General features: G+C 39.5%; 1 protein-coding gene and 1 non-coding gene across 2 annotated transcripts in view; one reads left to right on the top strand and one right to left on the bottom strand.

The window, feature by feature from the left end:
- The window catches only part of BUB1B (BUB1 mitotic checkpoint serine/threonine kinase B), a 58,126-nt gene extending 36,046 nt beyond the window's left edge, over positions 1 to 22,080 (bottom strand). The window contains exons 1-5 of the mRNA XM_065871419.1: positions 21,839 to 22,080; positions 19,156 to 19,302; positions 12,221 to 12,280; positions 11,718 to 11,862; positions 7,345 to 7,541 (exon numbers count right to left, since the gene is read on the bottom strand). Of these exons, the coding sequence (XP_065727491.1) occupies positions 7,345 to 7,541; positions 11,718 to 11,862; positions 12,221 to 12,280; positions 19,156 to 19,302; positions 21,839 to 21,873 (584 nt within the window). The 5' untranslated portion in view covers positions 21,874 to 22,080. The remainder of the gene's footprint in view (positions 1 to 7,344; positions 7,542 to 11,717; positions 11,863 to 12,220; positions 12,281 to 19,155; positions 19,303 to 21,838) is intronic.
- On the top strand, positions 5,233 to 5,305 carry TRNAE-CUC (transfer RNA glutamic acid (anticodon CUC)). The gene has a single exon. It is a non-coding gene; the product is annotated as a tRNA-Glu (tRNA).
- Positions 22,081 to 25,758: the final 3,678 nt, after the last annotated feature.

The following is a 25,758-nucleotide window of genomic DNA, read 5'->3' as shown; positions in this document are numbered from 1 at the left end:
TAAACAAGGGCGAAAACTGGGATAAGGGAAGAAATATATACAAATAGCCAAAAGGAAGTGTTTAAGCTCTCAGGAATAAAGAAAGCCACCTTGAAATCAGAAAAGGTTTTGGCTAGAATGATTTAGCTCCCCCTCTGTATGTCCAAACTTGACCAATTAAAAATACTCTGAAGAGCACGAGTAAGTTGATCTCAGGATCAGATCAGGATGTCTAAGATTAAGATCATAGAACTTATTAAGATGAGACTTTCCCACCAACTTTTTAAACTCACGAAATAGTTGAAAGAGTAAATGAGCACCCATATACCCTTTACCTAGATTCACTAATTGTTAACATCTTGCCACGTCTATTTTTATCGCTGCATGTCTTTCTCTACACAGAATCCCCACCCTACCCCCTACCCCACCATTTTTCCTGAATCAGATGAAGTGAAGTTGCATCCAACGGGACATTTTACTTTAGTAAAGCTGGCAGAAGTTTGAAGTCTAAACTTCCTGTGCTGCTGTCCAAGTTTCAAGCATTATTAAAAGGGTAAAAAAACTGAATAAACTGCGAACGCTGGCCAAGATGGAACAAGCTCATGATAGCTTCTCTCTCTCTCACTGATTAGAATTAAAAACTCTAGACAAAATACAAAAAAGCAACTGAGGTCTCTGAAACGTAAACAAAAGCAAGTGGACTGTGGAGAGGAGTCAAACTTGAGAAACAACCCACACAGGGCTGCTTCCTCGTTTGTTTTTTTTTTTCCCCTTCATCTCTTTTCCTCACTTTGAATTGTTACACTGGTGGTGTGGGAAGCTAAAACTCCTAGAGAAACCTCATCTTTCTGGCCAGAGGACTGGGAAAACAGGACTCTGAGGGCCAATGAGTATGGGAGAAACATTGGAGAGGATGAGCTGAAGAAAGGGATCTCCTAATTCTATACATAAATTGGCACAAGCTCTGGACTCACCCCTGAGCTATGCATACACAGGGCAGACCCAAAGCAGCAGAGAAAAGGCTTTGAGAATTGAACTATAGTATAAACCACTGCCCAAGTCCTAGACTAACCCCAGAGCAACAGACACATGCGATAGACCCAAAGGTCTTTGGAAAATTGAACTGACACTGGAACCAATACCCACATAAGATGAAAAAGAAATTATGATATCTGAAGGTGAGTTACCTAATAAGACAAAAACATCAACATTCTCCAGAGAACATCAACCAACAGGACCTAGAATCAAATAATTCAGGATAAATGTCCAGGATATCATCCAAAATTATGTCACACATGAAGAACTGGGAAAATGTGACCGATTCTCAAAGGAAAAAAAATCAACAGATATAAACATCAAATGACCCAGGTGTTAGAGTTTTCAGACAGAGATTTTAAAGCAGGTATTATAATGATGCTCCATAAGATAAAGGTAAAAACATTTGAAATGAGTGGAAAGATAGTTCTCAGCAGACACACAGAAAGTATGAAAAAGAATCAAATGGAAATTTTAGACCTGAAAAACACAGTATCTGAAATAAAAAATTTACTGGATATACTCATTATCAGAATGGAGAAGACTGAGAAAAGAGTAAATGAACCTGAAAACAAATAAATAAAAATTGGCCACCCTAAAGAACAGAAAGAATAAAGGTTAAATTTTTTTTTTTTAATGAACAGAGCTTCAGGGACCTGTGGGACAATATCAGAAAGTCTAACATATGTGTAACTGAAGTCCCAGAAGAAAAGGTATAGACACGTTTTGCTTTTGTTTTTTTTTGTGGTACGCGGGCCTCTCACTGTTGTGACCTCTCCCATTGCGGAGCACAGGCTATGGACGTGCAGGCTCAGCGGCCATGGCTCACGGGCGCAGCTGCTCCGCGGCATGTGGGATCCTCCCGGACCAGGGCACAAACCTGTGTCCCCTGCATTGGCAGGCGGACTCTCAACCACTGCGCCACCAGGGAAGTCCTAGACACATATTTTTAAAATAATAGCTGAAAACTTTTCAAATTTTGTGAAAGGCATGCATTTACAAATTTAAAAAGTGCAGTAATCCCCAAATGGATTAAACATAAAGATAATCACACCTAGACACATCGTGATCAAACTGCTGAAAAGCAACGTTAAAGAAAAAAACCTTAAACATACCCAGAGAAAATCAACACACTACAAAAAATGGGGAAGAACCATTCAAATGACTACAGGTTTCCCATCAGAAGTCATGGAGTCCAGAAGACAGAAACATGTTAAAAGAACTGTTACCCAGAATTCTACATCCAGTGAAAATATCCTTCAGGAATGAAGATGAATAAAGACATTCTCAGATGAAAACAAAACTAAGATAATTTTTAGGTGAAAGACTCACTCTAAATGAACGGCTAAAAAAACCCCTCAAGGGGCTGAAAGGAAATGATACCAGAGGAGAACTTGGAATTTCAGGAATAAAGAAAGAACAAAAATGGTAAATATAAAAGATTATTTTTCTCTTAAGTTCTTTAAAATATTTATGGCTGATGAAAGCAAAAATTATAACATTGTCTGATGGGGTTTTCTTCTTTTTTTAAAAAATTTATTTATTTTATTTATTTATTTTTGGCTGTGTTGGGTCTTTGTTGCTGCGCATGGGCTTTCTCTACTTGCAGCGAGCGGGGCCTACTCTTCCTTGCGGTGTGCAGGCTTCTCATTGCGGTGGCTTCTCTTGCTGGGGAGCACAGGCTCTAGGTGTGCGGGCTTCAGCAGCTGTGGCATGTGGCCTCAGCAGTTGCGGCTCACGGGCTCTAGAGCGCAGGCTCTACAGAGCAGGCTCAGCAGCTGTGGCTCACGGGCTTAGCTGCTCCAGGGCATGTGGGACCTTCGTGGACCAGGGATCAAACCCATGTCCCCTGCATTGGCAGGCAGATTCTTAACCACTGCGCCACCACAGAAGTCCCGGATGGGGTTTTCAATGTATGTAAATATAATACATACAACCAGTATATCAAAAAAGTCGGGAAGATAAAGAACCTATATGGTTATAAAGCTTTTATATTTTACTTTAAGTGGTAAAATATTAACTCTAAGGAGACTGTGAAAGGTTAGATATATGTATAATATACCCTAGAGCAACCACTAAAAAAGTAACAGACAAAAAGCCAATAAAATAAATTTAAATGAAAAAAAAATTCAAATAATCCAAAAGAAGACAGGAAAGGGGCAACAGATGAACAAAAGACAGAGAACAAACTGAAAACAAACAATAACAGATCTAAATCCCCCAAAATCGATAATTCCATTAAAATGTTCTAAGTATACCACATAAAAGATACTGCAGGAACTGAGAAAAACACAACACCCAACTCTTTAGTGTGTAAGAACCACTTTAAATATAAAAACATTGACAGGTTAAAAGCAAAAGGAGCAACCTGATTAAAAAATGGGCAGAAGACCTTAAAAGGCTTTTTTTCAAAGAGGAAATGCAGATGGCCAGGAGGCACATGAAAAGATGCTTAACATCACTAATCATCAGGGAAATGAAAATCAAAACCACAATGAGGTATCACCTCACACCTGTCAGAATGGCTATCATCAAAAAGAACACAAATCACAAATGTTGGCAAGGATGTGGAGAAAAGGGAACCCTTGTACACCATTGTAGGAATGTAGCTGCAGCCATTATGGAAAAGAGTATGGAGGTTTCTCAAAAAACTAAAAACAGGGCTTCCCTGGTGGCGCAGTGGTTGAGAGTCCGCCTGCCGATGCAGGGGACACGAGTTTGTGCCCCGGTCTGGGAGGATCCCACATGCCGCGGAGTGGCTGAGCCCGTGAGCAATGGCCGCTGAACCTGCGCGTCCGGAGCCCGTGCTCCACAATGAGAGAGTCCACAACAGTGAGAGGCCCGTGTACCGCAAAAAAAAAAAAAAACAAAACTAAAAACAGAACTACCATATGACCCAGCAATTCCACTCCTGGGTATATATCCAAAAAAACCAAAAACACTAATTTGCAAAGATAAATGCACTCCAGTGTGCAGAATAGTGTTATTTTCAATTGCCAAGATATGGAAGCAACCTAAGTGTCCACCAACAGATGAATGGATAAACAAGATGTGGTATACATATACAGTGGAATACTACTCAGTCATAAAAAAGAACGAAATCTTGTCATTTGCAACAACATGGATGAACTTGGAGGGGATTATGCAAAGTGAAATAAGACAGAGACAGAGACAAATACTGTATGATATCACTTATATGTGGCATCTAAGAAATACAACAAACTAGTGAATAAAATAAAAAAGAAACAGACTCACAGATATAGAGAACTATTAGTTACCAGTGGGGAGAGGGAAGGGGGAGGGGCAACATAGGGGTAGGGAATTGGAAGGTACAAACTATTAGGTATAAAATAACCTACAAGGACATATTATACAACACAGGGAATACAGCCAATATTTTATAATATCTATAAATGGAGTATAACCTTTAAAAATTGTGAATCACTATATTGTACGCCCGTAACTTTTATAATACTGTACATCAACTATACTTCAACAAAAAGAACTCCCTTTGTTAAAAAGAAAAAAGTAAAAGGGAATTCACACAAAAACCTGTAATGTGAATGTTTATAGCAGCATTATTTCATAATTGCCAAAAAATAAAAACCTAAATGCCCAATAACTGAAGAATGGATAAACAAAATGTGGTATGTCCATAGAATGACATATTATTCAGCAATAAAAAGGAATGAAATACTGATATATGCCACAACTATGTTCATCTATGATGAACCCTGAAAACATGCTAAGTGAAAGAAGCCAGTCACAAAAGACCACATAATGTAGGATTCCATTTATGTGCAATGTCCAGAAGAGGCAAATGCAGAGAGAGAAAGCAGATTAGTGGTTGTCTGGAACTGGGGTGAGTGGGAATGGGGAGTGACTGCTAATAAGTATGGAATTCATTTTGGGGTGTTAAAAATGTTGTAAAATTAGATTGTGGCAATGGCTGCACAACTCTAAAACTGTTAAAAAAAAAAAAAGTAAAGAAAGGAAAAAGATGTACCATGCAAACTAAAGAAAGTTGGACTGCCTATATCAATATCAGATTAAGCTGACTTCAGAACAAGTATGATCAGGGATAAAGATGAACATTATATAATCATAAAGGGATCAATTCTAAATGTGTATAAACCTAACAACAGAACTTCAAAATATATGTAGCAAGACTGATACGAGCTCAAAGAAGAAACATAAATTCACAATAAAAGAGGGAATTCCCTGGTAGTCCAGTGGTTAGGATTCTGCACTCTCATTGGTGAGGGCCCAGGTTCAATCCCTGGTCAGGGAACTAAGATCTCACAAGCCACGCGGCAAGAAAAATGAACAAACCACCAAACAAACAAAACACAATAAAAGAAACTTCGAAATTCCTCTCTCAGTAACTGATAGAGCAAGTAGACAGAAAATCAGCAAGGATACAGAAGACTAGAACAGATTACCAATCAACTTAACCTAAATGACATTTACGGAACATTTTACTCCAAAACAGCAGAAAAGACATATTTTTCAGGTATACACAAAACATTCACCATGATAGACCATATTCTGGGCCATAAAATGAACCTTAATAAATTCAAAAGAATTGAAATCATACAAATTATGTTCTCTGATCATAACGGAATTAAACTAGAAATCAGTAACAGGAAGATATCTGAAAAATCTCCGAACATGTCCTAATTAAACAATACACTTCTATATAACCCATGGATCAAAAGGAAGACATAAAGAAAATTAAAAAATATTTTGAACTGAATGAAAATGAAAACATAATATTATATCAAAATTTGTGGGATATGGCTAAAGCAGTGCTTAGACAGACATTTTTTATATTAGAAAAGAAAATTCTAGAAATCAGTGCTCTGTCACCTTAAATTAGAAAAAGAAGGGCAAGTTAAACCCAAAGCAAGCACAGAGAAGGAAATAATAAAGAGCAGAAATTAATAAAATTAAGAGAAGAATATCAATTAAGAGAAAAATCAATGGAACCAAAAGCTGATTCCCTAAAAAGATCAAGAGAAATCAATAAACTTCTACCCAGACTGACAGAGGAAAAAGAGAAGACCAATATCAGGATTATCAATATGAAAAACGAAAGAAGGGGGGTTACTATATAACCTACAGACATTAAAAGGATAATAAAGGAATACTATGAACAATTCTATGTCTATAAACTCATCACTTGGATGAAATGGACCAATTCCTTGAAAGACAAAAACTACCAAAGCCCACTAAAAGAAATCAAAGATCTAAATAAATGGAGAAATATACCTTGTTCATGCACAATATTCATCAAAATCCCAGGAAGCTGATTCTAGAATTTATACACAGAGTCAAAGGAACTAGAAGACTTAAAAAGAACAGTTAGAAGACATATTACCTGATTTCCAGACTTACTATAAAACTCCAGCAATCCAGATAGTGTGATATATACCAATGATAGATACAGAGATCAACAGAACAAAACAGAGTAACAGAGATAAACCTGTACAAATATGATCACTTGCTTTTTGACAAAGATGCAAAGGTAATTCAATGGAGAAAGTCTTTTCAACAAGTGGCACAGGAATAAATGGAGGCTCATATGCAAAATAAAAAAAAAAACAGCCTTGATACCTTCTACAAAAATTAACTCAAAATGGATCACAGATTTAAATGTAAAAAGTAAACTATAAAACTTCAGGATAAAAACATAGGAGTGACCTCTGTGACCTTCAGCTAGATGGAATTCTTAGATATACCAAAAGCACGATCCATACAAGAAATAATTGTAAGTTAAACTTCTTCAAAATTAAAAACTTTGGTCTATAAAAAACACTCCCAGACTTAAGCTAGGAGAAAAGACTTACAAATCACTCATCTGACAAAAGGCTTGTATTCAGAATATATAAAGAACTCTTACAACTCAAATGCATTGTGCTAAATGAAAGCAGCCAGAGTCAAGACTATATACTGTATGATTCCATTTATATGGCATTATGGAAAAGGTAAAACTATAGGGCTGGAGAACACATCAGTGGTTGCTAGAGGTTGGGACTGTGAGTAGGTGTGGACAACAAAGGGATAACGTGAGGGAATTCTATGGAGTGATGAAATTATTCTATATCTTGATTATGGTAATGGTTACATGTCTCTACTCACTTGTGAAAATGTATAGAACTGTACACCAAAGAGTACATTTTACAGAATGTTAAATATTTAAATATGTCTTTTAAAAAACTGAATAGTAATGAAGTTAACTTGCCAATCCATAGAGAGCACTTTATTCAGATGCAAAACGACTGTTACTAGTTTTAACGAGTTAAGACAAGCTCCAGAGAAGCAGTTTACCGGTGCTGGGACTGCAGTCTTTCCAGTGGTTCAGCCTTCTGTTGAATCCCTTCCTGAAATACCACATCTGCTTTCTTAAAGTTTTCTCTAGCTTCATATTCTTCAGCCCATGAGATATAGAATTGAGCAAGTGAAATGCCAATTCCTTGGTTATGTAAATAACTGTACATATCCAAAGGTTCATTGCATAAATGCCCCTGTAACAAATGAAAAGTGTTAGCAGTTAACCAATTTCTCTTCACTTACTGAGTGTCTATTATGTGCCAAACAATCACTGGAAATACTATATGTAGTTTCTGCACTGAAAAAAATATATCTATTATAATACAATGTTATAAGGAATATATTGGGAGGACCTAAAACATAGACAAAAGAGATTAATTTGTAAGAAAAAGAGATAGGGAGGAAAGTCTTTAAGAAGGTGTGACATTTGAGTGTGGCGCTTAAGGAAGAATAGACTTACATAAGGTAGACAATGGAAAACGAAGGGCATTCTAGGCAGAGAAAATAGCATAAGCAAAGACACCGAAGACTAGAAATTTGTAGGGGTGTAGGCAAGACAGGAGTTTGGGAAAAAAAGGTCTGAACAGTCTTGAAAGTCAAGCTAATCAATTTTAAATATACTTGATAGTCAATGTTATATGTGTTGGGGTAGGAGAGCATAAGCAAAGAAATGACATGGTCAAATCTATATTTTAGAAGGGACCTTATAAGACCAGTTACAATGTAGATAATTCTAGTAGCAAGAAGGGGAGGAGAGAGGGATCATTAAAAATCCCACACCACTAACAGTTTTATGTATTTTCTTCAGTCTTTGTTTTTCCCTTAGGGAAAAAAAGGAACATATTTCATTTTACCCAGGATAAAAGGATTTTTGTCATTTTACAGTTTTAATCATAATTAAATGTTTTTATTCCATTTGATAGTGCATCATTCATTTTTCCATGCGGCTACTTACTCTTCATTATTATTATTATTTTTTTTTGCGTTACGTGGGCCTCTCACTGTTGTGGCCTCTCCCGTTGCGGAGCACAGGCTCCGGACGCGCAGGCTCAGCGGCCATGGCTCACGGGCCCAGCCGCTCCGCGACATGTGGGATCTTCCCAGACCGGGGCACGAACCCGCGTCTCCTGCATCGGCAGGCGGACTCTCAACCACTGCGCCACCAGGGAAGCCCCATTATTATTTTTAAATGGGTGAAAAATGTTCCATCTAGTAGATCTTCCATCATTTAATTATTCCCCTATTTTTTTGATAAACCACTTCTAATTTTGCCTAATATAAATAATTGTATAATAAATATCCTTAAGCATACTGCCTTTCACAATTTACATTATTCCCTTAAATTCCTATAAGTAGAACTATGTTAAAAAGTAAATTGCTTTCTAAGACGGTTTTACAAATTTAAAATGTTAGCAGTTATTCCCAAATATAATTTCACAGATAATACTTATTTTTAAAAGTTTCTCCTTTCATATAGAAAGTAGCATTTCAGTGTTCTAGTTAGGAGTTCTTTTACTACTGGGGAGGATAACATTTTCTCCTGTTCATTTACCATCTGTCTTCCTCAAAAAAGTAAACTCCACGAAAGCAGAAAACATTGCTATCTACTATATTCAGTTCCCTACCCAGGGTCTGGTAGAAAAAGGCTGAAAAAATGAAATGCTCCATTTATATCTTTGACAGAAACAATTAGTATTTTATACTTTAATTTTGCAGTAATTTAGTAAATGCAGTTTTTCTGCTTATCCGAATTAGAGATGTTTTCCCATATGTGATGGTGTTTCAAGCAAAGTTGTAATTCTCAATCCGTTATCAGTATAAGATCCAGTCCTCGATATCTATTACTACATAAATAAAGCTTAAAATTGACTGCACTTCGTTAACGGCTTTCTGAATAGCTGTGGTACAGCATGGGATAGCCAATACATATCAGGTTATTCCAGACTGCTGAATGAGATCACCTAAGAAATAACATAAATATCAATAAAAGGATAAGATGGTGAGATTAATGGATTCAAAAGTTAAACATACCTTTTTGGTAACCTTAAAAAGCCAAATTAAAACAATTTTACACTTTTAACTAAAAATACTGGATATTTTCTAAGAACAAATTTTTCCTTAGCTCGATTGTAGTTATCCTTTATAAAAATAACTGGGGCTTTCCTGGTGGCCAATGAAGGAGACACGGGTTCGAGCCCTGGTCCGGGAAGATCCCACATGCCGCAGAGCAACTAAGCCCGTGTGCCACAACTACTGAGCCTGCATGCCACAACTACTGAAGCCCACGCGCCTAGAGCCCGTGCTCCACAGCAAGAGAAGCCATCACAATGAGAAGGCAGAGCGCTGCAACGAAGAGTAGCCCCCGCTGGCCGCAAGTAGAGAAAGCCGGCGTGCAGCAACGAAGACCCAACACAGCCAAAAATAAATAAAATAAAATAAATTTTTAAAAAAACAAAAAAACCCTCTGACTGCAGAAATCTTTCTGCAAATCAAAAGAGTACTGTGAGAAACCCACCTTTACTCCTCTTGACTAAGAAAGACAGCAAAATAGTTTCATATGGACCTTATTTTCCAGGTGCAAAGTTTAAATTACTGCTGATCACTCTAGGGCTGATAATTTGAATTTTACGGTTATCTAGACCAGTCCTTCTCAGATTACCTGTGGTGAAGGAGACAGTTGTGTGTGTGTGTGTGTGTGTGTGTGTGTGTGTGTGTGTGTGTGTTTAAAAGTTTCCATTCCATCGCTGATTTTTTTTCCCCATTGCATTCATCTATTGGTGTATCATAAATTACCACAAATTTAGTAGCATAAAACAATTCAAGTTTACTGTCTTACAGTTTTTTGAGTCAGGATCAGTTGGGTTCCCTGTTCAAGGTTTCACCACATTGAAATCAAGGTACTGACTGATATTTTTTAAAAATACAATAAAAAGAGAAGTTACCAGAAAAATGAGGATGTGCTTAGATGTTGTGCCAATGCTAAACTGTTAACAAAATGTCTAAATGCTTACTCTCAATTTTTGTACTTATCTTGAACAGTCTACAGACCATTCTTTCAGGAGTACTGGTTTAGACTATGTCTTTTACTCTATGATAATAACTGCTTTTCAGTCCAAGCACCAGGTTAACATAAGTGAACAGAGAAATTATTCCAATTGTTACTTTTAATAGCTCCAACTAAATATAGTCATAGAAACCTGGGATTAAAAGTCACTTTAGAGGTTTATTTAGTTCAACCTTCTAATAAATCACACATAAGAATATTATATAGAATAGAATGAAGAACAAAATCCATTAGCATACCACCAGGAACCACAGTCTCCATACTAACAAATCTGTTTAGAATTCTTTGTGTGCCATCCTTTGTTATAAATTCCCCTAACTACTATCCCTAAGGTAATTTCACCAACTTGTATAAGGATGCCAAGATATGTCAAATGTCCTGCAGAAATCAAGATAATGATATCTTCAGGATTCACCTAACTTCCTGTATTAGAAACTATTTGAAGTTTAATTTAAGTCCTCCCCAAGAGATATATTTTAGCCAGAAATCTTATTAATTTCTAGTGTCAGTATTTTATCATATTACAATGGTTGTAAATATTCCGTTATTTAGAATTATCTAATTACTTATTTTTAATAAATTTTTAATTTTTAAAAATGTATTTTTAATTTTAAAATATATTTTACTTAAATTTTTTAAATCCAATATCTAATTCTATCATCTAAAATTCTATTCTAAATATTTATCACTTGCTTTTTTTCTAATCTCTTTTAGGATAAAAGCAATGAAATTAATGTCTAAGAAACCCTGGCCATAATTTTTACAAAGACATTTTCATAAAAAAATCCTCAAGAGTGTTCTTAAAAGAACTACATGTCAAGTAAGATAGTACAAAGTGGTCAGGTCAGCTCAATATTTTTAATTGTAGCAACATACTAGGTGAAAGAAACCCAAAGACAGATGAAAAATAAACATCACTTTTTTTTTATGGTGAAGATTCAAAAGCTGGGAGAAAGGGATACCAGAATCACCTACAAAAGCTTTTCCCCAAACAATTGTATTACTGCCATGTGTTGGCTCCTACACATCCTCCCCCAGTACAGTTGCATGGCCCAATGGTGTTTAAAATCAATAAATAACCCACTCCTACAGAGAAATAAGACAGGCCTTATGATCACTTTTAAAGGGATAAAAAAACCTTATAGTAAAATCCACCTCTAAAGTAGAAACAATTTAACAAATATTGAATATTTATTAAATGTTTAGTATCTACTGAACAGCTCAGTTTTTTGGTGTACAAGATACCTCTAGAGAAAATCTCTTGGTTTAATATTTTAAACTCAGATGGCACTTGAGAAAGACTTACCAGCTTAAGCCAGAGACTAAGAAATCGAGGATCATTATAATATCGTTTTTCTCCTTGTAGCGCTTCTACAGCTCTTTCTAATAATGTTGACATATTACTCTCCTTCCCGCCCTGAGGATAGTTCTGCTCTGTCCAGTTAATATACCTGAATGAGAAGAGAGGAAAAGAATATTTTTCAAGTTTAACATTATCTTGCTCCAAGACCCATTATGGACTTTTTAAAGCAGAAATATCTAATATACTGATATATTTACCAGTATATTTAGAGGTCCTCAATGACATGCCCTAAGCCTGTATACCTCAAACTTTTCCAAATATTGCTAACATATACCTGTGGGAAATAATGGGGATGGTGATAGACAGGTATAGCTCAGTCACACCTCAGGAAGATACACTATGATTATTCTGCTTATCTGTGTCTGCAAAACATCCAGTTTGAGATGCATGGCCATAAGGACTCACCTGTTAAGTTTCTATGGCCCTTGTTAAATAAAAAGACTCACCTGTCCCAAACATCCAGAGGGTCATTTCCAGCATAAAATCGAATTTCAGATTCAAATGCCCTGAAATTTAAACAGAAAATGTGAGCATAAGCAATAGTGATAAAAGCCAAATGAACAAGTATCACCTTCATTTTTATTCATTATTAAGTGTTTAATATCAACCTACATAACTGCACTGGAGTTTGAGGGCTTATTAAACAGAAAGAAAAAGAATAGAAACAATCAGGATTCTGCCTGATAATATAACAGAAGAGATAAAATATACAGAAATTAGAGAAATTCCAAGACAACATACAGAAAAGAAGTATTACACAGCAGTTTAAATCTCTGGAACAAGACTCCCTAGGTTCCAATGCAGCTCCAGTAATCACTAGCTGAGTAACATTAGAAAAGCTATTTAAACTGTTTTCAGTTTCCTCATCTATAAAATGGGGATAATAATACTATCTATCTTATTAGGTTGACTAGTCTTAAGTGTAGTGTTTAGACATAGTAAGTACTCAATAAATGACAGCTATTATTTTATATGTATCTGATAGCACTGAAAAAAAACTAAACACACACACATACAGATATATATAGAAATAAGAATCTTAAAGAAAAATTCCATGGGTAACATTAGTCAGAGAAGAATTAAACCACATATAAATTGGAGGAATGCTTCAGAGAAAGTGTGAAATATGACTGTAAAGAGCTGGGAAAGCAGAGGGCTAAGACTAAGTTAAGACTGACCAGTTAGAATAGAGGGGAAGTATTGGGTAATAAACCACAATTTAGATAAATGCTTAATCAATAAAAACTGTATAAGGGGTTATGTTTGACATAAAGAATAGTCCCTGACACAAAGGAATTTATGCCCTAATAAGAAAGACAATACATAAATGAAAAATTAATAATACAGAGCAGTATATTACAATTGCCAAGAATGGATAGTAAAGGCTTTATGAAGTCAAAAGGAGGTATCATAGAAGCAATCTTAGAAGGTGGGACTCTGAAGGAACCATAAGATTTGAAAGAAAAAGGGAATTTTCCAAGAAAGAGGGAAATCAGTACTGAATAAAATTGTCAAAATGGGACAGTTAACCCAGAGGGAATTAAGCTATAACATAAAGTCAGTATTGGGAATAAATGCAGGTATCTGGAGAGGTAAGAAGGGAATGCTTTAAATGTAAATTTAAAGAGTTTGGATTCTACCTGTTCAAGCCACTAGTGGTTCTTCAATTGGAGAGTATCTTGAATATGGTAAGTAAAGATTTCAAAAAGACTAATCAGGTAACACTGAGACAGGCTGGGACCTGGGACCCTTTGCCGCAGTCCTGGCACCTGGACAAAAGTCTCCTTGTGCAACAGAATACAAAGAAACTATAAGGGACTAAAGATAACTGTGTACATTTGCAGTTGGGGCAAATTATGAACAAAAAGATCCAAAAAGACCCAAAACCCACCACTTCTGAGGTTTCAGGAACAAAAGCAGAGTACTGCTAATAATCCCTGCACACAGCACCACCAAGGGGGTGGGGCCGATCACCCAAGTCACCCCTCTGGCCCAACCCTTGGACCCACTCCTACCCTCACCCCATTTAAGAAACCAGCTCGCCCCAGCTCAGGGGAACCTGTTATTTGTTTTTGCTCCCTGCAGCACGAGTCCCAGTAAAGCCTTGCCTGAATTTCTGGTCTGGCCCCTTATCAATTTCTATTGATTAAAGAGTCCAAGAACCCTGGGTGGTAACAACACTATAAGAAAAGGAAAAATTAGAAAAGGGTACACAATTATGTAGCTAAGGTGACACAATTATGTACACTACTGATAAAAATCAGCAATCCTCCAAATTTATCTATGGATTCAATGCAATCTAACCCAAATCCCAGCAGTCTCTTTTCTAGAAAATGACAAGATGATTTTAAAATTTGGAAAGGCAAAGGACCAAGAATAGCCAAAACAATTTTGAAAAAGAACAACAAGAGTTGGAGAACTCACGCTACCTGATTCTAGTCTTTACTATATAAAGCTAATCAAGACAATATATAATTGGTGAAAAGAAAGACAATTAGATCAAAGGAACAGAATAGAGAGCTCAGAAATGATCCACACATATACAGTCAAATGATTTTTGACAAGAGCCCCAAAGCAATTCAATGGGGAAAGAAAAAAATAATCTCTTCAACAAATGGAGGCAGAACAACTAGATATTCACGTGGGGGTGGGGGTGGGGGTGGATGCAGAAGACCTTTTACTCCAACCTCACACCATACTCAAGGATAAATTTAAACATAAAAGCTAAAACAATAAAGTTAGAAGAAATCACAGGAGAATATCTCTTCACCTTTGGGGCAGGAAAAGATTTCCTAGAGAAGATACAAAACGCATTAAAAGAAAGACACTAATTAATTAAACTTCATCAAAATTAAAAACTTCTGGACTTCCCTGGTGGCACAGTGGTTAAGAATCCACCTGCCAATGCAGGGGACACGAGTTCGAGCTCTGCTCTGGGAAGATCCCACTTGCTGCGGAGCAACAAAGCCCCTGCGCCACAACTACTGAGCCTGTGCTCTAGAGCTCGCGAGCCACAACTACTGAGCCCACGCGCCTAGAGCCCGTGCTCTGCAACAAGAGAGGCCACTGCAATGAGAAGCCCACGCATCTCAACGAAGAGTAGTCCCCACTCTCTGCAACTAGAGAAAGTCCGCGTGCAGCAACAAAGACCAAATGCAGCCAAAAAAAAAAATTAAAAACTTCTTCTTGTCATATGGTACTGACACAAAAACAGAAATATAGATCAGTGGAACAGGATAGAAAGCCCAGAGATAAACCCATGCACCTATGGTCAACTAATCTATGACAAAGGAAGCACAATGGGGAAAAGGATATACAATGGGGAAAAGACAGTCTCTTCAATAAGTGGTGCTGGGAAAACTGGACAGCTACATGTAAAAGAATGAAATTAGAATACTCCCTAACACCATACACAAAAATAAACTCCAAATGGATTAGAGACCTAAATGTAAGACTGGACACTATAAAACTCTTAGAGGAAAACATAGGAAGAACACTCTGACATAAATCACAGCAAGATCTTTTTTGATCCACCTCCTAGAGTAATGGAAATAAAACCAAAAATAAACAAATGGGACCTAATGAAACTTAAAAGCTTTTGCAAAGCAAAGAAAACTACAAACAAGATGAAAAGACAACCCTCAGAATGGGAAAAAATATTTGCAAACATATCAACGGACAAAGGATTAATCCCCAAAATATATAAACAGCTCATGCCGCTCAATATTAAAAAAACATACAACCCAATCCAAAAATGGGCAGAAGACCTAAATAGACATTTCTCCAAAGAAGATATACAGATGGCCAAGAAGCACATGAAAAGCTGCTCAACATCACTAATTATTAGAGAAATGCAAACCAAAACTACAATGAGGTATCACCTCACACCAGTCAGAATGGGCATAATCAGAAAATCTACAAACAGTAAATGCTGGAGAGGGTGTGGAGAAAAGGGAACCCTCCTGCACTGTTGGTAGGAATGTAAATTGATACAGCCACTATGGAGAACAGTATGGAGGTTCCTTGAAAAACTAAAAATAGAACTACCATATGACCCAGCAATCCCACTACTGGGCATATACCCAGAGAAAACCATAATTCAAAAAGAGACATGCACCCCAATGTTCATTGCAGCACTATTTACAACAGTCAGGTCATGATAGCAACCTAAATGCCCATCAACAGACAAATGGATAAAGAAGATGCGGTACATATATACAATGGAATATTACTCAGCCAGAAAAAGGAACAAAATTGGGTCATTTGTAGAGGCGTGGATGGATCTAGACACTGTCATACAGAGTGAAGTAAGTCAGAAAGAGAAAAACAAATATCGTATATTAACACATATATGTGGAACCTAATAAAATGGTACAGATGAACCGGTTAGCAAGGCAGAAATAGAGACACAGGTGTAGAGAACAAACGTATGGACACCAAGGGGGGAAAGTGGTGGTGGGATGAGATTGGGATGGACATATATACACTAATATGTATGAAATGGATAACTAATAAGAACCTGCTGTATAAAAAATAAATAAAATTCAAAAATTCAAAAATAAAACAAAAATAAAAAACTTTTGCTTGTCAAAAAATACCACCAAGAAAATAGATAGCCATGGACTGGGAGAAAATATTTGTAACACATATATTTGATAAGACTATATAAAGAACTCCTGCAATCCAATTTTAAAACTAGGCCAAATGTCTAAACAAATGCACCACAAAAGAAGATATATAAAAGGCCAACAAGCAAGTGAAAAAGTGCTCACCATCATTAGTCACCTGGGAGATGGGAAGCAAAACCATAATGAGATACTATTATACACCCACCAGAATGGTTAAAATGAAAATAAATGACCACATCAAATATGGGAGTGGATGTGGAGCAAATAGATCCTCATACATGGCTGATAGGAGTGTAAAGTGTTACAACCTCCTTGGAAAACCAGCAGTTTCTTAAAAAATTAAACATACATTTATTCTATGACCTAGCAATTCTATTCCGAGAGAAATGAAAATCTATGTCCTCAGAAAGCCTTATGCAAGAATGTCCATAGCAGCTTTATTCATAAAGCACATAATTGGAAAGAATCTACTTGTCCATCAACTGAATGGATAAACAAATGGAATACTACTCAGTAATAAAAAGGAAAAATCTACTGATACATGCAACATGAAAAAGGCTAAAAAACATACTGAAAGAAGTGTAGGATTCCATTTATATAAAATTCTAGAATAAACAAAAATAACCTATGGTGATAGAAATCTAATCACTGCTTGCTTCATGAGGGAGAGGAAGATTGATTAGGAAGGGGCATGAGAGAACTTTCTGAGGTAATAAAAATGTTCTGTGTCTTGAAATGTCTTAAAACTAACTAAAAATCTGAGCATTTCACTGCATGTAAATTATACTTTAAAAATAAAAATCACATGGGCTTCCCTGGTGGCGCAGTGGTTGGGAGTCTGCCTGCTGATGCAGGGGACACGGGTTCGTGCCCCAGTCCGGGAAGATTCCACATGCTGCGGAGCGGCTGGGCGCGTGAGCCATAGCCGCTGAGCCTGTGTGTCTGGAGCCTGTGCTCCACAACGGGACAGGCCACAACAGTGAGAGGCCCACGTACCGCAATAAATAAATAAATAAATAAAAATTAAAAACCACAAATCCTTAGTAATTGACTAAATAAAATTAGAGTGAGAGGGCAGTGAGGTAAGATCATTTAGATGAGTTTTGGTACCATTAATCAAAATGGAGTAGAAAAAGATAAGTCATTTATGAGAGAAACGATTCAGTATTTAATATATTAGTAAAACATTTATCTAATTATATGTTACAGGTAGATAAAAAGACATTTATTGATAGAAGGCAAGTAAGAGATGTAAATAGTAGTTAAACAATCCTGGAAAATTTGAATATGGAATGAGAACGGAGGACAAAGAACAGAGACTTAGATAAAATGCAGTAGGAAGCCAACAAGAAAAAAGGAAGAGTAGTTAGTGACGTGGAAAAACTAGCACAACGTCACAGAACCAAGAAGCTTTAAGAATAGAACACCAGGGCTTCCCTGGTGGAGCAGTCATTAAGAATCCGCCTGCCAACGCAGGGGACACAGGTTTGAGCCCTGGTCCAGGAAGATCCCACATGCCGCGGAGCAACTAAGCCCGTGTGCCACAACTACCGAGCCTGTGCTCTAGAGCCCGCAAGCCACAGTTACTGAGCCCGCGTGCCACAACTACTGAAGCCCGCATGCCTATTGCCCGTGCTCCGCAACAAAGAGAAGCCACCGCAGTGAGAAGTCCATGCACCACAACAAAGAGTAGCCCCCGCTCACCGCAACTAGAGAAAGCCCGTGCACAGCAACAGAGACCCAATACAGCCAAAAATAAATAAATAAATATTAAAAAAAAAAAAAAAAAAAGAATAGAACACCATCTGTGAAACAAAACCATAAAATTCAATGCTTTTAAAGATCCAAAGAGATGAACAAGGATATTCATCACATTCTATCAAAGTTATGATAATTTGGGGACTTCCCTGGCCATCCTGTGGTTAAGACTCCGCGCGTACACTGCAGGGGTTGTGGGGTGGATCCCTGGTGGGAGAACTAACATCTCGCATGCCACGTGGCACGTCCAAAAAAATTAATAAAATAAATAAAGTATCTATAAAAAAATATGATAATTTGCCTATAATATCAGAATTTTGTCACGAGACTGATGGTAGAAACTGATACTTTACTTTTTTGAAAAAAGTATATTTATCAAAACATTTGTCAGAGGAGAGCAAGTTCCATAGGTCCATTTGAATGATGTAGTGGTATTTTTCAGCTTTTCATTATCCTGAGTTTGTTAAATTCAGTTTCTCCGAGGTTTACATTTTCTTTGGAGACCACTATTTCTTTCTGGCACATTCTCGAAAATACTTTCCTAGAAAGTTAATAATTGAGTACACATAAAAGATAGCAGATTCACTCTCCCTCAGTACTCAGAATCCAAAGAAGCAATTTCACTAACTGATTACTCTCAAAGAGTTCATTCTGTTTAGGGATTCAGAATGTCATAATACTTTTGTGAAATATTGTAAAATGATACTTGCTTTACTTATCAGTTCCCCCTGTATGAGAAATATTTCTATTGATACAAGAGTTTGGCTGCTCCACAATGAAATGAAATCCTATAGCTCTTGTTCTTAAGTGCACTTGAGGAGATCTTTAGATAGCTGTTGTGTGATGAGAAAGCAGGAGAGGAACAGATTCTCATCCTACCAGCTTTTGAAGAGTAGTTTAGTACTCCTCATGCCATACTGCACGGGTCCACACCCACATTACCTACCAAACTGGGGATAAATGATGACAGGTTGAGCCCCAACCATTCTACATACCTTTTCTGTTGCTGAAGAGTAGTGTTACAGGCAGATTCTTGCTGTGCCAGTGCTCCCTGAAGTGTGGACATGATCCGCCCCTGCCTTAAAGGTTGGACATTTTCTTTACTCAGTTCCCATTCATCTCCCTCCAAGGACATGACTTCACTGCGAAGAGGGAAACAAAAGTAAATCTCATACCAACACTGAGTTATTATAACACTAGATTATTGTAAATGTTTTCAGAAAAGTGATCGTGATCTTTGGGTTGAATATAGTGGGTTGGCACATTAGTAGTGTTATTATACTCCTAAGCTTCGGAGCCTTTCTGTGACATGGTTTCCAAGTTTACAGCTGTACTATTGCCTAATGGAAGAGAGAACATAGCTAGGGTATTGTGAACAATATTATAAGAAGAAAGTTTATGGCAGGAAGGAAAAAAGGGAAAAAAGTATTATAAATTTGGCTAGGTAGACAAAAAGCAGTTCGATGCCTACACTGAATGCATCATCTAGTTTAATTTAAAATTAGCAACGTGTTTATCAGACTAACACCCCATGTTTCAACTGATGACTTAAAACTGAAGTTTATGTATACGGGTAGCCAAGAGCAGAAGCAGACAAAAATACAGCTTACTGGTCACAAATGGCTCCCCCAATTCTACCAATTCTATGGGGGGAATCCCCAAAAGGTTTTTGGAGGTAATCACTACAAAGGGTATGCACTCTGAACTTCAGAGCTCTGCAATGGTCGAAGAGAAGCTTACTTCTGGCTGAGAGACACTATCTCTGGGTTTAAAACAGATAGGCATTATTCTTCAAAACAAAGTGAAAGTTATGTGAGACCTCAGTCTAGATGAGAGCTGAAAACTTCCTTCAAGAAAGTAAACTGTAAGTGATTAATAATAATTTAGGTTGTAACTACTCATATCTTTTTAACTATTTTGTGTGAATCCTGTAAATGTAAGGGCCATGTCATTTATTTTTATTTTCTCATGCTCTAATATAGTATCTAACCCTAGTTAGCACTGAATAAATATTTCCTAAGTTCATCTAAATTTCTTCTCCTGCTCTTAAAATAGCAATTAAACTATCTCTATTTTTTTTTTTTTTTTTTTGTGGTACGCGGGCCTCTCACTGCTGTGGCCTCTCCCGTTGCGGAGCACAGTCTCCGGATGCGCAGGCTCAGCGGCCATGGCTCACGGGCCCAGCCACTCCGCAGCATGGGGGATCTTCCCGGACCGGGGCACAAACCCGTGTCCTCTGCATCGGCAGGCGGACTCTCAACCACTGTGCCACCAGGGAAGCCCATTATCTCTATTAAATAGTATCCAAAACTGAGCTGGATTACTTCCTCCATCCCTCCTCCTCCTCCTCTTGCCTCCTCAAAGACCTGGTCCTTCCCTCATCTCAAATAAATGGCAATTTCATTTTTCCAGTTGCTCAAGTCAAAATTCTTAATGCTAACCTTGACACTCCACTCACCCACCACCCACCCCGCCAGTCACTCAGCGAGTCCTGTTGGTTCTACCTTCAAAACATATCCAGAAGTTAATCTCTTCTCACCATCTCCACTGTCTCCAGCCTGGCTCAGGCCACCACCTTCTCTTGCCTGGAATATTTCAATAACCTCTAAACCGGTCTCCCTGCTTCCACCCTTTTCTACCTTTAGTCTTTTCAACATTGCAGCCAAAGTGATCCCATTTAAACACATGTCAGATCATGTCTCTCCTCTGCTCAAAACCTTCCAATAACTTTCAACTACAGAGTAAAAGCCAAGTCCTTACAATGCCTGCATCCTCACCTTTTTTACTTCGCTTCCTTTTACTCTGGTTCATTCTGCTCCAGATACTGGCCCAGTGCGCCTCCCTCCTGCAACTCTCACCCACCAGCCTTTGTACTTCCCCGCCCCCGCCCCCAGATCTATGCAGGACTAGCTCTTGAGTTTCCTTCAAGTCTTGACCCAAATGACACCTTCTCAGTGAGGCCCTCAGTTCAAAACTATCGAAAATTGCACCCCCCAAATGTTTTATTTATTTATTTTTTTAGTACCGACCACCATCTAACTTTTAGTTTATTTATCTTGTTTATTGTCTGTTGCCCCTACCCTCATCCCACCCCAGAACTTAAGCTTCAGGAGGGTAGGAGTAAGAGCTTATATATGTATAAATAAGGAAGAGCAGCCAGCATGCAGACAAGGGCTTTTTAGATTTCTAACTATGCTACTAGCTTAATGCTAGCACCCACCATGTGCTGAGCACTTACTTGGAGGCAGTTACTTTACAGCTACTCTTAATTCTCCCAGAACCCGGCATGGTAGCGTTAACAGCAGCGTTTTCCATATTAAGACGTGTCCAAGGTCAAAGAGCTAGCAAACGTCTGGGCTGAGATACCAACACAGAACACACGACAAATTCCAAGCTCTTTGGACCCCTGGCGTCCCACAGCCTCCTTGGCTTTGAAGCAGGATGCAGCATGATTTTCACGCGCCCTTCACCCCACTGAGGTCGGTGCTAACCCTGCTCTGCGCTTTCACCTCCACCGCTTGCGTCCGACTCCAGCAGGGAGGAGGATCCGGCCGGGCCTGCTCTTCTCCTGACCGTGCCGGTGCTCTCCTGGGCTGCTCTGAGCGAAGCCTCTGTCACCTGCCAGGCACCCGCGGGGCTCGCAGGCCCAGCTCCCGACCGCCCTTCTCCGGTACCTACCTCGGAGCACCCCTTTCCTTCTGCATCGCCGCCATCCTGCATTCCCGGCTCAGGGCCTCGTCCTGCCGAGGGCCTTTCTTCAGGGCTGCAGACCGCCTGGGCGTCCTTCTGCAACCTGCCCTTCGACGTACTGAAGCGACCGGAGGGCGCTCCCGAAAAAAACCACGCACCTGACTCCCTCGCGAACCAGCCACCTCAAGCTCTCACGTCCAGCCGCCAAGTTTCAAATTTAACGGTCCCGCGCCGACAACGTGCTACGCCCCTCCGCTCCTCCGCGCTCGCGCCTACCACACAAGGAATTCTGGGACTTGTAGTTTATCCCAGGTTTAGGCCACGCTGTCGCGGTGCATAGTGGGAGTGGTAGTTTCCGGGGGACTGTGGCTGTCCAGGTGTAAATTCTCTCCAGGTGCTCTCTGCGTCCAGGCTCTAGAGCTAATCTTTGAGCCTAGCGAGGGACATTTTAAGCACCAGGATTCTCTGATGTCATGAGCATAGTGAGATATCTTTGAGTGCTTGCGCTTGGCCTGACTTTTTTCTGGGGTGGCTGGCCAGGCTATGACCACCCGTCTGCCCCAAGTCTCACACATGTCCTGAGCTCTTAGGGCGGCTCTGACCCAGCTGTTTCCTGCCCCACCCTTGAACTGAGAAAAGCCGGATTCTAGTTCTGTAAGAATCATACCAAATGTGCAACCTTAGGCAAGCCACATAATCTCTCTGACCTTTGATTTTCCTCGTCTATAATGCGGTGATATTGCGTTGCTTTCTCTGCTGCATAGTCCCAGACAGAAAATGCAGCTATTCCACAGCTCCCTAGGTTTTACCTCTTTTCCCCTTCAGCAGACCAACCTCCACTGTTCTGATTTCCTAAGGAAGAAACTATGGTAGCCTCAGATGTAGCTGGGAAGCTGAACAAGCCCAGCTACACTGGAGTCCTGAAAGGCTCTCTAGAGCCCTTAATAGCTAAAGCACACCATGAATCTCTGAGGGAGGGGGTGTACTCCATCTTCTAATGCTGCTCTAACAAACTACCATAAACATAGCAGCTTAAAACATCACAAATTTATTACTTTGCAATTTGGTAAGTCAGAAATTAGACTCGAGTTTCACACTAAACAAGGTGTTGGCAGGACTTTGTTTCTGGAAGCCCTTCAGGAGAATTTGTTTCTTTTTTTCCAGTTTTTAGAAACATTCATGGGTATTCTTTAGCTTGTGTCCCCCATCCTCCATCTTCAAAGCCAACAGCATAGCACCTCTCTGACCCAGTGACTGTCATCACATCTCTTTCCCTGACCACAGTCAGGAAAATCTCTCTGCTTTGAAGGACTCATGTAATTATATTGGGCCCATCCATATAAACTGTCTCAGGGTCCTGAACCTTAATCACACCTGCTAAGTTTCTTTCGTCATGTAAGTTGACATATTCACAGGTTCCGTGGGTTAGGCATGCACGTCTTTGGGGGCCATTATTCTGCCTGCCACAGGGAGTGCTAAAATATGTTGGCATCTCTAAACTCGTTTGACCATAAACCTTTTCACACATCTTTCAGAACAGATTTGGAGCTCTTTGTGTTTTAACAGTAGGTCCCAGGAGAAGAAAATTCATAACGGAATAAATCTTAATGGTGGAATTTCAGGTACAGTGGGAACTGGTAGCTGTTGGGGACTCTCATTTTCACCCATTTATATGCAAAGCCATACCTATGTGCATCAGTGGCTGTTAGAGGGATTTAGGTGTCAAAATCTATGATCTCTTGCTTGGTCTTGTGGAGATATGTGTGTTCTTGATTGTCAAAGGCTGATTTTCCCCAACTTTGCCTTCATGGGTTATGCAAAGTCCTACGTTAGCAGGCTAAACGCTACAAAGATGAAAACCTCTGGGTCTCCAGGGAACCCTTGGACGAACTGCTTGTTTACTGTGCAACCACAGGAAGAGAGAGGGACTATCTGGGGGTGGGAGGAAGGTCAAGAGAGACTGAATGAGGGTGTGTGTGTTCAGGGCCTGAAGGAGACCACATCTGGCAAAGCAGCATCACCAAGCTGGCCTTTACCCCAGCAACAGATCAGCCAATCAGAGCAGCAGCTGCGTCTTTTATTTACCAGTGATGAGGTAGAAGAACCAATGAGAAGGAGGCATAATAATCCAAACCATCTTGTGTTGCCAAGAGGAAGGGAGGTGAAGGGTGAAAAGATGCATTAGTCCCAAGGCTGGAGGCTACTGGCTGCTGCCTAGTTGCATCTCACAGTAGCTGTTATTACAGGGTATTAGGGAATCTCCTAGGAGCTGGGTCTCTCTCCAGTTCCATGAAAACTTCTTTCTGAACTCTGTGTTTGCTTTTCTGCAGAACCACCCTACTTTTCATGGGTCTTCTCAAATCATTGGAAATTGCCTGACCCAGAATTTCCACACTGATATATGTAAAAAATATACATACTGAACAAGAAGATATCAGTTATCAACTTTTCTGCATCTGGCAGAAAAGGACCAAAAGGTCAGAATGGACCACAAGCTGAGAACAGAAGCAGTCATATGGCAGGGCTGTTAAGATACAAGTTAAGATGTAGAGCTAAATAAGCTATGTTGCTAATAAGAAGTACAAAATTAGGCTCTTTTGCCCTGGAATTAGCCTGACCAGAGTTTTGTGCTCCAGGAAGGTCTTGGAGAATCTAGAAGGTTCCCAAATATTCATCATTGTGCTCAATTTGCACATGAGCTGATTCAACCTCAAGGAAGTAAAGTGTCGATGAGAGTCAGCTATTAAGGAAGAACAGAGTAGGATCTGAATGCTGCCAGCTTCTTACTTCAAGCCCAGTACTCTGGGCGCCACAAACCTAAGCTCTAAATTAAGGGATTCAACCTTAATTTATGTTTAATTCATTCAACCCAAGTTTATGTTTAATAAACGTCAGCTTCTGGGTGCCAAATTCTGGGGGAGGAAACCAGCATCGTACGGAGTGGGAGCCTCCACTTACCCTAACATGTTAGATATTTCCAAAAAACAGTGGGTGGGGCCCCTGGCAGGCAATTTTGTGTGCTTTTGAGGAATAAGAACAGTGGAACCGCGGACTTGGGGAGAACTGGAATGGGGAGGGCCACTTGATATCTGTTTTGAGCAGCGACCCTTCCTTGGCCTGGCCCCAAGGAGCCCTGGCCTTGTAGAGAGAGGACTGGTAGGCAGAGGCTGTAGGAGTTGGTACTGTGTGATGCTGGGCTCCACCAGCACTGTCTTCATGCCCAGGTGCCAAGGGTACAGCCCAGCTCCAGCATCTCAAGTTCTGGCCGTTCTGAGAACACTGGGAGGCCACTCCCGGACCCGGTCATCAGCACCCTCACAGCAGGATGCAGCAGAGGGGACAGACCCTCCAGTGACCTCAGAGGTAGAGGCCATCAGCCAGGAAGCTAGAGCAGGAAAGGAAGAGCATGGCAGATACTGGTTGGTTGCAGTGGGGAACGGACTGGTTTGTGAGCGCCAGAGCTCTGGAAAACACCCAGATGACCTGGGGGAGGCTTTGAAAGGGAGGCTGATTCAGGGCTGCATGTATAGTTGTTCAATTAATGCCACACCCAAGAGTGCCTGGCCAGAGGCATGAATGGAGACACTTTTTCCTGCTTTCGCTCAGAGTAGGTACTTTAAAAAATTCATCTGCCCGGAGGGGCCTCCTTTTCCTAATTCACACAAAGCACTGTGTGTGCTAGCCATGACCCTGGGCCTGGAGATCCTACGGAAGAGCCAGTGGAATTTTCGTTACTCATGTTCATGTGGCTCCATAACATTGAGGCTTGAGGAATGAGTTATGTACTGGTCTGTCCTTATTCAAGGAGGTATTGATACCATGACAGGGGGACAACACCTGGGAGGGCACTTGGCAGAGCCAACCAATATGGGAAACTGACAGGAGGATGGAGTGTGTAGGCGTGGGTA

Source organism: Phocoena phocoena, chromosome 2 (genome assembly GCF_963924675.1).
Source record: "Phocoena phocoena chromosome 2, mPhoPho1.1, whole genome shotgun sequence".
NCBI lineage: Eukaryota > Metazoa > Chordata > Mammalia > Artiodactyla > Phocoenidae > Phocoena > Phocoena phocoena.
The sequence above is the reverse complement of the archived record's forward strand: the minus strand, read 5'-3'. Positions and strand labels throughout refer to the sequence as shown.